Genomic DNA, 14,464 nt, shown 5'->3' with positions numbered 1-14,464 from the left:
CACTAGATACTAATGAATAACTGATCGAGGCACTTTTCCACTTGATATTTTTTTTTACGGCCAGGTTTTGATGTATTACATCCTCATCAGGTGCTGATGATGATGTAATACTTCGAAACCCAGTCGTAATATGAAAATAAAATTATCTAGTGGAAAAGTGCCTCGATCAGTTATTCATTAGTATCTAGTGATTAATCAAAGAAGTGGTATGTATGGCATATGTTTTCCTAAGTTCAAAATGATGTGGAGTGCTTTCTTTTGATGCATAAATATATTCAATAATCAGGGAGATTAATTACTCTATTTATTTGAGCCCTTATTTGGTTAGGAAGGTGTAATGAGCTGGCAAGATGTGTTTTGTCATTCCGAGTCTGAGTGAATATAGGCTGTGTTTCTCCAGCTGAAAGATATGATGCAGAATGATTCCATTTTAACAGCAGTTTTTCCCGACGGACATCAACCTACAGAGGTTAATGTCAAATTTTACAGTTTACCTGTAAGAAAAATTACACCTAATTTGAAAGCATGTTGATCCTCTTGCAAATGCGAGACAGAGGAAACGGATCAGCCTTTAGCAACCTTTTTAGGTTCAAAAGGGAGCACCATACTAGTTTCCAAAGGTGTATGAGCAAGGAATGGGAATGACATTGTTTTCATGGTTACTTGGTGGAATTTATCCATTATATAGAATGTAAACGCAGCAATTCCAGGGTCAATATTTGATGACTAAAATTTTAAAATGCGTTTCCTCGGACAATTCAGTCCCTCATAATGCTCCAGTTAGCCCATAACCAGAATATCTTTGTGGCTCTCCACAAGCGTGGTCCTTGGGTTGCCCTGAGGCAGTTCCTATTCCTTTGTGTCACCGTGCCATAATGAGCTGTCTAATTAAAGGTTTTATGGAGGTGACCCTTTCAGTTGTCGTGTTGTGATTAGTTCAAATTTTGTCGTAATTAGCTCTACCAGTGCTTTTTCCTTGCCCCTCAAAGGAATTTATGAAGGTTGGTTCTTGTTACAATGTTTATTCTATTTTTGTACCTCTAGAGAATGGATTGAATATGAAGCTACTTGCTTGTTGTTGAAATTTTCAAAGTTTCCCCCTTCCCTATTTTAATATAATTAGTAATGCATTTGTATGGTGACTTCCTTCGACACTGTTACTCTCATTGGATCTGTAACCTCCAATAGCTTATAGCCTTATTATTCATGTTTCATCTTTCTCAATATTTTACGATATTATCTAAAAGTCAAAGAGTTAATTTGAGTCTAGTGAATTGTGATGTTTATGATTTTATTGTTTCTAATAAATGTTTATTTTATGTTAATTTTTATTTATCAAACAATCTAATTGAGGGAGAATCAGTGACTGTGTTTCAATAATAGTACATTGCAGTAATATCTGCAGAGAAAAAAATCACATGATGCCCCCTGCTATTTTTTAGATTGTACAACTGTACTTGTGAACGGTTAAATGGACTGCTATAGTCTGCCCCAAACAAATAAATTGAAATTTATTGCCAAAACCTTGTTTCCTTGGGTCATGCAGATTATCATTTTTGAGCATGTTCAGTCAATTGGAAAGGTAGTTACATACTGTTACCCATTGTTCCTTGATCAAGTTTTTCTTGAAATCTTTCATAGTTGTACATTTTTTTCTCTGGTGAAAACTATCAATGAGTTAAATAAGTCCAAGTTTGCCAAAGAAATGACCACTTTTCATATTTCATGATTCAATTCTCAATTGTTGTTGTTCTACCTATACCTTCATGTACAATCCGTAATACACTCCCCCTGCTGCAATTGCTAAAATATTTGTATTTTACTAATTGGGAAGATTTGAAAATGGCGGCCTCCTCCTGTGTACCAGAAACAATCCATCAGCAGCCATGAATTCCGATTGAGAGTAATTAAATATGCAATTTTTTGTGAGCTCGTCAAATAATAATGTATGAATTTTTACTTCCGTTTGGGCCTAAAATGTCAAATCTTATGTTTGTCAATGATGAACATAATCTTTGACATATTCATAATACATCAAAGTTTGTTAAATTTGACTCCTACAAATCACATTCATAGTCCATATTTAAGCTTTGAACACCCATCACACCTGTTAAAACCTATGAATACTTCATATTCAAATCAGTACGTCAAGCTGTAGGTTTTACCTTGAATTTTCCAATTGTTTATCGACAAAGACATTGGTACATTTAAGATGCATGTTGAGGAATTGGCAGATAGTGAGGTCATTGCTAGATAAAGGACATAGGACTTTAAGCTGGAACCTAAGGTCTGAGTAGGTCTGATTTTTTTATCTTGCATGTTTATGTACATACCCTGGCTTATCTTTGGACAAAGTATGACAATATTTTTTATTGTATCTCTCCCTGCTATTCCGACTTCATCTGCACTTCATTTGGATTCATTTTCACAACTATCTTTGTCTAAAGGATGAATTTCATAGTCATTATATCCACTCATTATTCGTCTACCTTCATTTTTCTTTTCCCCATTAACTTTTCGGAAATTTCTTTTAATCTTTTTATCCATGAATTTGCAAGCATTTTGCTCTTAATCCATGTTTAGGGATATATCCCCTGGTGTAGAAGAAGAAAAATAATGAAAACAAATCGTGTGCCCTAACTTATACCTACTAAGAGCATAAAAAATGCTACTCATATTTTAGCACAAAATTACTCTTATTAGCATGAAAAAAAATAATGTGAAATAAATAAATAGCTGAAATTTATGGCAGCACTGGAATTTAGGTTGTTTAAGAGTGAACAATGTAATACCTTCACATTTGTAATGTGACTCATTTCATGTACACTAGCATTAATTTGAAACCCAGGATTTATCTGTCTTATTACATCAGAAGGCACAAACATTTTAGTTGCATATTTATTAGCTAAATATTTGTTGAATGTTTCTACTTGAAAGCTCTGATCCAAATAATCTATTTACAAAACACAGAAGAATAGTTCCAATTTGAATTTGTGGGTACAACAGTAAGTTGTTAGAATTTTTCGAAAAATGCGTTGAAAAGATACATTAAAAAGCACAGGGGTAAATTGACAACTCTGCCTTACTACTCTTCCTAACACTGCCCATCCAGACTCCCCGTCCCCCCATGCACACCCAAGCATCCTTGAGACATGTGAAGCTTGTAGATAAGTCACGGGCCTCTCTAATCTACTCCTATTTTCTGCAGTACATTTATTAATTTTACCCATTTTACTCTTATCAAATGGTTTCTCCAAATCTACAAAACTTTTACTTGATACTGAATATAAAATTTGATCTCGTGGATGAGGCCTCATCCTTCAAACTCTCCTCCCCTCCACTTCATTGGTCTTCATCTGAAATCGCTGCAAATGTTTTCAGTTCTTTCTTCTAAAGTCAGGGATTTTGCTTCCGGAATGACACAACTGCTCCTTTTCTTGTAATTTGTGATTCCCCAGCTCTATTGCGCTCTGCTGTTATGCCACAGGTTGCATTGTTTATTTTGATTTTATAAGCCTTTGAGTAGCACTTCTTGTAAATTGCCTTCCCTGTGTCCTTGTCAAATCTATTTGTTCTTTCACATCACTGTGTAGCCTCATATGGCTCAAGGAGTCTCAGCTTCATGTTGATAATTAGCATAATTAAATCGTTATTACAATGTAAGCTTGTTTCATTAGAATTTATTATTTTGTGCCAATGAAAAGTGGTGTAACATTTAGTCTTATTTCCCTGTTTATTCTCCATAAAATATTTTATTCCTTTGCTGTGATAAATAAATAAGTGGTAATGTCAAATGTTTTGAGAGAATATCATTAAGTTTTGTTGATTAAGGTTTTAAGTCAAAATCACACCATCTGTCATATTTCACGGTCGAGTGTTCCAGTTTTCACCCCCTCCAGCGAGTAGTATTCAAGCAATGTTTATCAATGAATCAGTGTGTTTGTTCTATTCATGTCAACAGAGATGGATCTTGAACAACCCATTGCATTTCTCTCCCTATTACTTCCCATTATTAAGGAAAACATTAATACTTGTGCAACTCGCACCCTCAGCTATGCAATCTGTACGGTACAAAGTTAAGTTGATCCAGTCAATATACCCACAACAATTTGTATTTCTTATGCCATGGCATTAGTTATGGGAGATTTAAGTGGCCAAAAGTTGACTTATTTGCCGAAAGTCATAAATTTCTATGGGCATATGCAAGTGTGAATGTGATATCATATGCCTAGTGCAGCATCGATGATTGTGAGAGTCTCTCTCAACTTTAATGTATCTGCTTTCCAGGCCCTTCAGCAATTGGTCACTCTGAGGGTCATCTCTGGGGTGTTCACTCGAGACTATTGCGTGAATGACGAGGAAGGAGTCACTGCACCCACTAAAGTCATGAAGATCCTCTACTATGCAAACATCCTGGCAGGGGAGCTGGACCCTGCAGATCTGAGGCAGGAAGAGGATGAAAGTGAGCGTGGCAGTAGTGGTGCTTTAAGTGTTGGCAGCAGTGATAGTTTGCTGGGTCGTGGGAGCACATCGAGGCCCAGGCATAAAGACCCCTTGGGCGTAGAGTTAGGTGTGGACATATTGGATGCCCGACGTCCTTTTATACCATTTAGTGAATTCTACAACGAACCACTCAGTGATGCCATTGAGATGGACAAAGACTTTGCCTACTATAAGAGTGAAGCTGACCAAAAGAAATTTTCATTTATGAACTATTCCTTTATCTTAACTCCTGCAACAAAAACTCTTGGTCTTTATTATGACAACAGAATAAGAATGTACAGTGAACGTAGGATGAGCTTTTTTCAAAATGTTGCTGGGCAGCACACAAATCCTTACTTGAGGCTGAAAGTGAAACGCGATCACATAATTGATGACACGTTAGTGGAGGTGAGTGCCGAGAAACTAATGTCATATCCTTGGGTCATGTTAGTATATTTAATGAACTACATTGAAAGTTATGGAAACATATCCTTTTGTATTGAAAGGAAATTACTGATGGTGGGAACATGTATTCCATCCATTATTAATTAAATTATTTACTAGTAAGTAAGGTATTAGTGGTAGAAATTAATGAGAGTTATTTCATAGGTAGCACTATGATAGAACACTCAATATTTGTTCTTTGTTATGACATTTGTTTTATCCTGTTTTACTTATCTTTTTTGTATTTATTTCGTTTTCAAAGCTTGAAATGGCCATGGAAAATCCCAATGATTTGAAGAAACAGTTAGTTGTTGAATTTGAAGGTGAACAAGGTATAGATGAAGGAGGGGTTTCAAAAGAGTTTTTCCAGCTTATTGTTGAAGAAATATTTAATCCTGATTATGGTAAGTTGTGCATGCTTTTATGAATATACCCGAGAATTGTGTGGGCTTGTTTTGCAATCCTGGAAGCCTTAGTAAAAACAGGATTTTGGACTAATAAAACTATAAAAGTTATAAATATGTTTGATTGATGCTAAAAATGTCACTTTATCTTACCTGTTTTTATGTAACATATTTACAATGTAGCCTGTACATGTTTTTTCACATAAAATTAAAAACTGGATGAACAGACAGGACTGAAGTTAACAAGGGAAAATATTTTATCTGACGTACTGAAAATACATAAGTACATGGAAGAATATTTTTGCTAGATATAACCTTATTCAAGTTCATCCTCAAGGCTAGCAATTAGCAAACAGTTTCCTCTGTGTACTGTAAACTGTGGTAGATTGTTCCCTGCAACTACCACCGCCCTCACATCTGGAGACTTAATCAGTCTTTAGGGTGATTAAGTTACTTCGACTAAATCAGTCACCAGACTTTTCATATGTCACATTATTTCACGTTTTCTATGGGCCAAACATAAGAAAATTATGAGGGTATTTTGAAAAGTCCCAGCTAAGTCAGATGGTACATATTGAAGTTATTTTTAGTTGGTAGAATCCTGTGAAGGAACATGCCAAGTTTGGCCGTGATCGGTCTATTACTGTGTTTGTTACATTTGTTTCAATCGAACACATTTATTGATTTCCAAAAAGTAGAGAAAAGAATATTTTTTGTATTGATCAAACTTTTTATGAAAGGCAATTGCCTCAGGAGACTAAAGAGACGCTTGGTGGTATAATGGTGGATGTGCCCTTTTGATCTAAATAGTTTATAAGTTGTTTAAAGATGTTCATTTTGGCCATATGAACACAAGTTATACTGAACTTTCTGGATGACCTGTTAAGGTCACTTCTGCAGACATCACTAATAAAATCCATGATATGTGGATGGGTGACGGAAGTTAAAGTTCATGAGATTTCTGATGCTGTAGACATCTCGAGTGAATGAGTACATGAGATTTTGAATCAATATCAACTTGCAGTCACTTGGTGAACATTAATCCTCCTAGAGAGCTGTCCAGAGACATGCTTTTGATGATGTGGCAAAATTTTGTGAAAATGCGACACCATTATCTTTAAATACATTTGAAGCATGCATAGCCACGGTCATATTAGGGTAATTCTTCTTTGGCCATTGATGATCCTGGCATCTTCTCAATGAGGTTAGCAAAAATCACTTTTACCTTCTCACAAATGAAATTCTCGTTAATAGTGTCACTTGGCAGTTGTGTTTTGTTCATTTGTATGAGAAGCAACTTATTGACATCATTGAAAATGCATAACCGTTGCGTAGGTATTCTTGTCACTTCCTAAATTTTGTCCTTTTTCTTTGCAAATGTGCAAATCATTGATCTGAACCTGTTTGTACATGCTAAGTTAGCCGCCTTTACTCTTTGTTCAATGCTCTTACTTTTCATTTGTGTGGTTTCTTTTTCTTATGGCTGTTTTCTGTGAGCTGTTTCCCCCGGGAAATTTTTAAAACAATGCATTAAATATTATTAACCTCTGTGCAGAATATCAAAAACAAAATGTCTGAACAAAAGTTTGTAAAAATGTGTGATCACAATAAGCACTAAGATGCTAGCAGAACAAGTGCCGAACAAACTGAAGCAGCAAGCACGCAATGAATCCGGGAAATCCCTTCTTCTCGTCTCTCGTTTTGCAAAGCGGCACTTGGTAAGAGCCATGGAAAAGTCTTTTTGTTTGCTCTGCAAATTACTCATTATTCGAGCAGCCTGTTAAGCAAGGTTCCTCTGTAATGTCAATTGAAACCTCGGTTTCATGCCTGATCTTTGTATAAATTTTAAGAACATGAATATTAATTTGCACATTGGTAAGACCTTTCCTGCATGTTGTTCAGTCCTTTAGTTTTTCTAATACTCCGTGCTAAATAATATGGAGAGAGAACAAAGAAAATGCACCCAGGTTGACTTGAATAGGCTTGGATAGCCAAGTTCCCATTCACTAACGTTATAGGTTATCATTTCTGAATTTGTCATCATTGCAATAACACAGGAAAAATGTTGGGACATGATGCAATTTTATAACTAAAACACCAATACATAGTTTGGTTATGCAGTACAGTGCACATTGTTTAGTTTGGTTTTGTCTTTTAGAAGTTGGAAGGATAATGTCAGAAAAGGTGACTTATTTAGTATTTATCTTCCCAGAGGAGGAGCCACCTCATAACTTGAAATTAAAGTTCTGCCAATGTGAAGAGAAACTTTTCTGTTTAGTATACCATATTTCTTTTTATAAAGGGCATAGCTATTCAAACAAGACATGTCCAACAAATGCCATAAAACTTGTGTCAAATTTTGACTGCCAATTACGAGAGTGTATGCTTTATGCACTTTCATCATCACATCACTACTATACATACCTCCTGTATTCATGGTATAGGCTTGAATTTTTCTTTTATTCTCCCCTCTTTTCTTTGCGCTCATCATTTATCACCCATGAAGAGCTGCTATACTATACCCTTTCTTTGATTATTTTGCCATGCAGTAGGAGGAAATTACTTCCTTTTTGCCAGATTTTTCCTACTCTATCAGTCGTCCTCATTTCTTTTCGGTGACATTTTCTTTCACAGTACGTACCGTAAAAACCTAAGAAGTCTGTCCAAAAGGTCACCAAACTTTTTGAGTAGCACGCCTCCGGTTAGTTATCTTTTAATGCTCTTTGAGGAAATGTGTCGGCAGAAACTTCCCGAATAATCGCCTTCAATCATTTTGATCATATCTTGTTTTGCTGATTAGTTGCGGCAGTTTATGTGAATGGGTGTAATGGAGTGCGGTGACAAATCAGATCCTTAGAAATGAGCTCTTTGAAGGAGCATCATTCTTTGGAATTCCGTGTGAAACTCAGCACATCCTCCTCAGAAACTTTTGAGTTGATTGCCAAGGTAATGGTGAGGATGCTTCAGAACAGACCACATGTTACAAGTGGTTTTCCCAGTTCAAAAAGGGCGGGCAATCAGTGGAAGATGGCTAGCATTCCATCAGACAGTCGATGTCAATTCGCACATCGAGAAAGTGAATGATCTAGTTTGACTGTCAGGGAACTTTCAGAAGAGTGTGGCATCTTGTTTGGCTCATGCTATGAAATCAGACTGAAAAATTGAAGATGTATAGAGTCACCGCAAAATTTGTGCCTCACCTGATGACAGCCGACCAGGAACCACATGGAGTTCAGGAACCGTTTGGTCGAGCTGAAGAGGATGAAACCTACTTGTCCAGGATCATAACAGGCGATATATGAGTAATGGATTTATGGATTAGGCATCAAAAGTATAGTGCAGTCAATCTTTTCAATGGATTGATGAAAACATTTCCACCTCTGCATAAAAGCTCAACAAGATTGCTCTAATGTCAAGGCGATGTTGACATTTTTAATGCAAAGGGGGTTGTGCGTTACAAATACCAGCCTGAAGACCAGGTTACCAATGCAGAGTACTACCTGGGGGTTATGAAGTGGCTATGAGAGAGAGAATCGGGCAAAAATGACCCGAACTTTGGAGGAACAGCGAGTGGTTTTTTCCCCACAACTACTCATTCATATCTCTGAGCTTGGGTGAATTTTCAGCCTAAAACAAGTCCGCTGTGCTTCCCCACCCACCCTGCTGCTCGCCAGACCTGGCCCCTTGTGACTTTTTCCTGGTCCCCACACTAGAAATCCCGCTTATAGGAAAAAGATTTACCATGATTACAGAGAAAGAGAAAAATTCGGTGGAGGAACTTAAGAGCATTTCGGAAGAAGCATTCCAGAACCAGTCCAAAAAGTGGGAACACTGTTGGGATAAGTGTATACGTTGGGAAGGAAACTACTTTGAAGGGAACCCTGACCAGTAGTACATGTATGCTGGTGAAGTATTTTTTTGTAATATAAATGTTTGGGAAATTTTTGAGCAGACCTTGTGCGTGTGCCAGTTCCCGCTTGCTTGTTAAATGTAATCAAGAGGGCTCTGAATGATATTTATGCGAAATTAATGCTTTTGTTATTCCTATTGCCTTAAACAATTTCTAATTCAACAAGAGTTCATATAGTGCCATTTACAGTGCATTTTTTATATCTAATGGTAATAATTTTACCATAGTTATCTTGAGACTAATGTAATACCTAGTGTTCTTGTATATCATTGCAAGAAGTTTGAATTGATTCCAAATTTCATTTTTCTGGTATATATTATATCTTTTTGATGATATCACTGTGCATGCATTGCAAATGTACATCTTGCTCACAAATAAACAATCGTAATTATTATTCTGCTCACTATCCATCGAGTGACTCCTTCAACAATCGACGGGTCTCTGTTAGTTTAGAAATAAAAGGGGAAAAATGAGTTTTGTTTGATGAGTCTGCTGCTATGTTTGCAACTGTTTAAAATTTGGTAAATTAGTTTATAAGTACATCCACATTTAATGAGCATTGTTTTTGGGCAGTCCTGTGGAAATGACTTCCTGCAAAATGATTGACAAAATCTATGATATGGTTTTAGTGATCAACGAATCCAAGTTAGCAAAATAGTTGAGGCCACGGGCATGCATGTTTGTATCACAAGGTAGTTCTGTGTTTTCAATATTGCACAAAAAATTGGGTGTGAATAAAATCTCGAAGATGGTTGCCACGTTTGCTCTCAGTAGAGAATATATGCAGTCTTGTGGTCGATTCGGTCAGGTTTGGTGCTTTTCCGTTGCAATCCTGATGAGTGTCTGCATTGATAAGCAACTGTGGATGAAACATGGATGCGTAACTACACTCCGGAGACAAAGGAACGGTTGAAATGGTGGCTCTCCAAAGGCTATCCGACTCTGAAGAATGGGAAGACAGTGAAGTGAGCCAATAAGGAGATGCCCATGGAATTATCTACACCTAGTACTAGCAGGAGGACAAATGATAAATGGAGAGTAGTATGTATTGTCATTGCTCCAGTTGAGTGAAGAAATCGATAAAAACATCCCCACGAGGCAAAATAAAATTCTTCTCCATCGAATGCATGTGGTGTGCTGCTGCACGTTCTTTATTTCGAAAATTATGGAAAAAGGTTTGCATTTGCACAACATCCACTGTATTCACCAGATTTGCCCTCTTGTGACGTATTATTTCCAAACTGGAAAACAATTCATGAGTGAGGAGGTCATGACCAGCACAGATACCTATTTTGAGGACCTTTTGAAATCCTGCTTTTTGGATGGCATAAAAACGTTATAGGAACTCTGGGAAAAGTGTATTCAGCTAAAAGGAGATAATGTTGAAAAATAATAAAATCTACCCAAAATAATTTGTTTCTATTTTTTTCGTCGTGACTTTGGAATGGCCCACGTATCAATGATTTAAATTAATCCAATCCCACTGGAGTTTTCACTGTCTAGTTTAAACTCCTGTTAAAACTTTTGCTGCTGTTTTGTCATCTGTTGAGTTGCATTCATGTCACCCTAATGTGAATTCCTAATCTGACCATCCAGGCTTAATATTATAACTTTATTCATACACCACCTTCACTGGCTACTGTTGAGGTGGAATTTAGAATTTTATAATGTTTAAATACTACATTATTGTTATTCTTTTAAAGTGTTTCAAAATGCATTGGCTGTTTCTAACTATTGTCCCTTTTTCTTATAGGAATGTTTACTTTTCAACAAGAGACAGGGACAGTCTGGTTCAACCCAACTTCATTTGAGAGTGACGCACAGTTCACTCTTATAGGAATTGTGCTGGGACTTGCCATTTATAACAACATAATTCTTGATGTGCACTTTCCCATGGTAGTTTATCGTAAACTTATGGGAAAGAAAGGTACCTTTCATGACTTAGAAGAGTGGAATCCTGTAAGTATTCAACTAAAAATGGTGCTTAGTGATTTTTTCTCCAAGGATAACCTTGATTTGTGATATATTGTAAGGAAGTTAACGAATATGTTACTCTTTCCTTAGACCCTCTATACTGGTTTAAAGGAGTTGCTTGAATATGAGGAAGATGACATTGAGGACACCTTCATGCAAACATTTAGGATATGCTACCAGGATGTCTTTGGATCTGCATTTTTCCATGAATTGAAGGATGGTGGCGATCAAATTTATGTCACACAAGAAAATAAGAAGGTAAATGAAATCTTATTGTTCAAACCTCATGCCAACCAGCGGCAATCAATGTGATTTACATCAAAATTCAGGTCAGCTATGCAATTCAGATGAGCATGGATTTATCATATGATAAATTCTAAGGAACTGGGGTTGATGCCAGAACAATAACTTTTAATGAAGTTGTCTGCTAAATGTACATTATGTTAGATTATGATTATCTGAGGTCTCATTTTTCCAGTCTTGGTTAGCCATTTGCTATTGTCTGATCCGCTTCTGTTCCATCCCCTGCCTCATCCCGCTTCAACACGGCTATGAATACTTTATCAACGGGAAACATTTTTCATGCCACCTTCAAACACTCTGTCTTATAAAGCATCTGATAAAAAATTGCTCTGTAAATGTATGATCCAAGGGCATTGATTTGAAGGAGGGTCAGGGTCTATTTTAGCTGTAAAAGTCTTAAGGAAAACTATCAGCAAAGGTTCATTATGAATTATACCTTCAATTGCTGTTATGCCAATGGAGACAGACGATGCAGAATCCATGAAAATAACCCTTGGACCTGGTTTCACCAACAAAAATCAGCGCTTGATTAGAGGTTATTTCTGCGTTTGACTGACAATTGTGTTGATTGTGTTTAACCAGCGGAAAGCAGTGTCAATCAAGAATTAAATCACCAGTGAAGTTGATTGTGGATAATAGGTGATCAAATTAGGAGTAAAATGATATGGTGGATTTTTAACCATCTGATTAAGAAAAAGATTTACTTTGCTACTTTAATTTAAGGAGACAACATGTTCGTTAGAGCATCTGTCATTAATGCCTTTTACAAAAATGAGTCAAAACTGCAGTTTCTGCTGATTTCTTTGTAGGAAGAATTCAAAATAATACGAGTGTCTCTAATGAGTCAATTATTAGTAACCCTGGAGTATTTTGCAACTGTGAATATTTTGGTAAAATACTTAATGCTTGTGTGGGATCCATTTCAAATTACCTGGTGCATCAGTAGCGAGAGTAATCAATTTTGCAACTTACCGTTGTATCAAGTTTTATATGAAATCAGTGAAACCAAATGTAGCTGTCTTCTTACTTTGTCTGATGTGAAAAAGTTTAAGTTTTTGGGTTGCTAGTACTTATACTATTATAATAACAGTAATATTAGGGGAACTCAAAACAAAAATACATATCATTTGGAATAATATTCAAATCATAAGATGGCACAAACAAATTACTGGTAGTTGGTGAAGTGAATTACTGCCATAATTCCTCTGAAGTTGTATAACAGTTTCAGCCTTGTTTATAGTTGTTCTTTCATGTATAATTGCATTTGTTCAAAGTGGGTCACTAATTCCGGTGTCATGTAAACCAGTAATGATAAATGAGTCATTAATGCATGACACGCACATGAAGAGTTTCCATGGTAGACAGCATGTACACTGATCGCTCTGATACAGTATATTGAACATTATGAGGAAGTTCAATTCTTAATCACACATCAGCTCACAAATATATTGTCAAGAAGGTTGACAAATTTTACTAAATAATTTCAAATCCAGTTTTAACAATATATTGCTGAAATTTTCTGCTTTACAGTAATAATATTGTTTTCATAACCTCATAAGTTTCATTTTTCATTGCAAATCATTTGATGTAAATGCCTTTGGCCTAAGGCAGTAAAATTTAAATCGCTCACAGTATATCTATTGAAATAAATCCATTTCCTAATTTCATTCTTGTTGCGCTACCTCACAAAAGGTGCAATGATTTTGACCAGAATTAAACACAAATTTGGTATTATTTTTAAAATAATTTATGTAAATACCTATCTTAAGGTTTTGGCAAAGGATGGACTTGGTCTATATCCACTTTAAATAGTTGTTCTTCATAATGGGAGAAATGAAATACATTGGAGTATTTGCCTACCTTGTACTCTTCCCCATACATTGAACAGGAGGTGTACGCGATTTCCATAAATAAATCTTCGAAAAATGCTGCCAACTATTGGTGGAAACTATTTAACGGTGTAACCTTGCAGAATGAGCATTATGCATTGCAGAATCTTACTCTTGATGCAACACGATCATGTAATGCAACAATTTTTCTCGTATAAATAAATATAAAATATGAAAAGACATTCCTTGCTGAAAAAATACGTAGAAATATATGAATAAGGTTTATTCCAAGGAAATATTGTATAAGAGTACATTGAATGGAATGGTTTGAGGCGTCACTTTGTGGGAGCGATTCATATGGGAAAGGAAATTGCTTTTTTCCTCCACGTATATTTTATTATTCACGACCCAGATGATGACTTTGTAAGGTGAAACCTAGGTCGTGAATAATAAAATATGAGTGGAAGAACAAAGTATTTTCTTTTCTGATGAGAGTACATTGTTTAGGATTGTGAATCATCGCCATATTTTCTGCTGCTATCGTGGAATGAACCATTCTGGAACTCAAATTCCATTTGTAGAAAGCAAATCATATTTAGGTAGCTCTTCTGGACTTGGCACTTTTTGAAGGCTCTTGAAGTTATTGAAAGATGATGACCCAGCAGGTATTTAGTTTTCAAATTGCTGCTTGCATTCTCTGCTTTTATATAGGTGTTCTTTAGCATATTTTTCCAAAGAGACCAATGTCATTGCAACTGAAAACCTGTGACAGCAGATAAGCCTCGGAACCTACAGCCTTCTTGAAGTCACTGATGAAGTTCTTTGCTGCCTTTGAGTCTAAGCTTGCTGCTTCACCCTCTCTTACAATGCTCTCTGTGCCGGTTCTTTTTTCAAACTTTCTGAACCACGCACGGCAGCTCCCAAGTACTACTTCTTTGGCGATTGATGATCCTGGTGTCTTCTTTATGAAGTCTGCAAAAATCACTTTCCACTTTTCACAGATATTATTCTCGTTAATAGTGCTAACAATATGTTGCCATAGAGTTGCTTGCCACTCTCTTTGAAGCATTAATCTCCTTTATCATGTCCTTGTTCTTGAGGGCAGTGCAAATTGCTGA

The 14,464-nt window shown here is 36.2% G+C and overlaps 1 protein-coding gene across 6 annotated transcripts in view; it reads left to right on the top strand.

Annotated features, from left to right (window-relative positions):
* The window catches only part of Ube3a (ubiquitin protein ligase E3A), a 37,446-nt gene that overhangs the window by 5,624 nt on the left and 17,358 nt on the right, over positions 1 to 14,464 (top strand). For all 6 annotated transcript variants that reach the window (XM_071586033.1, XM_071586038.1, XM_071586037.1 and 3 more), the window contains exons 5-8: positions 4,288 to 4,890; positions 5,189 to 5,330; positions 10,994 to 11,199; positions 11,305 to 11,472. In XM_071586033.1, coding sequence (XP_071442134.1) covers positions 4,288 to 4,890; positions 5,189 to 5,330; positions 10,994 to 11,199; positions 11,305 to 11,472 — 1,119 coding nt within the window. The remainder of the gene's footprint in view (positions 1 to 4,287; positions 4,891 to 5,188; positions 5,331 to 10,993; positions 11,200 to 11,304; positions 11,473 to 14,464) is intronic.

This window comes from Hetaerina americana, unplaced genomic scaffold (genome assembly GCF_022747635.1).
Source record: "Hetaerina americana unplaced genomic scaffold, ioHetAmer1.1.p SCAF_20, whole genome shotgun sequence".
In the NCBI taxonomy this organism is placed as follows: Eukaryota; Metazoa; Arthropoda; class Insecta; order Odonata; family Calopterygidae; genus Hetaerina; species Hetaerina americana.
This window is presented reverse-complemented; position numbering and strand designations above follow the sequence as displayed.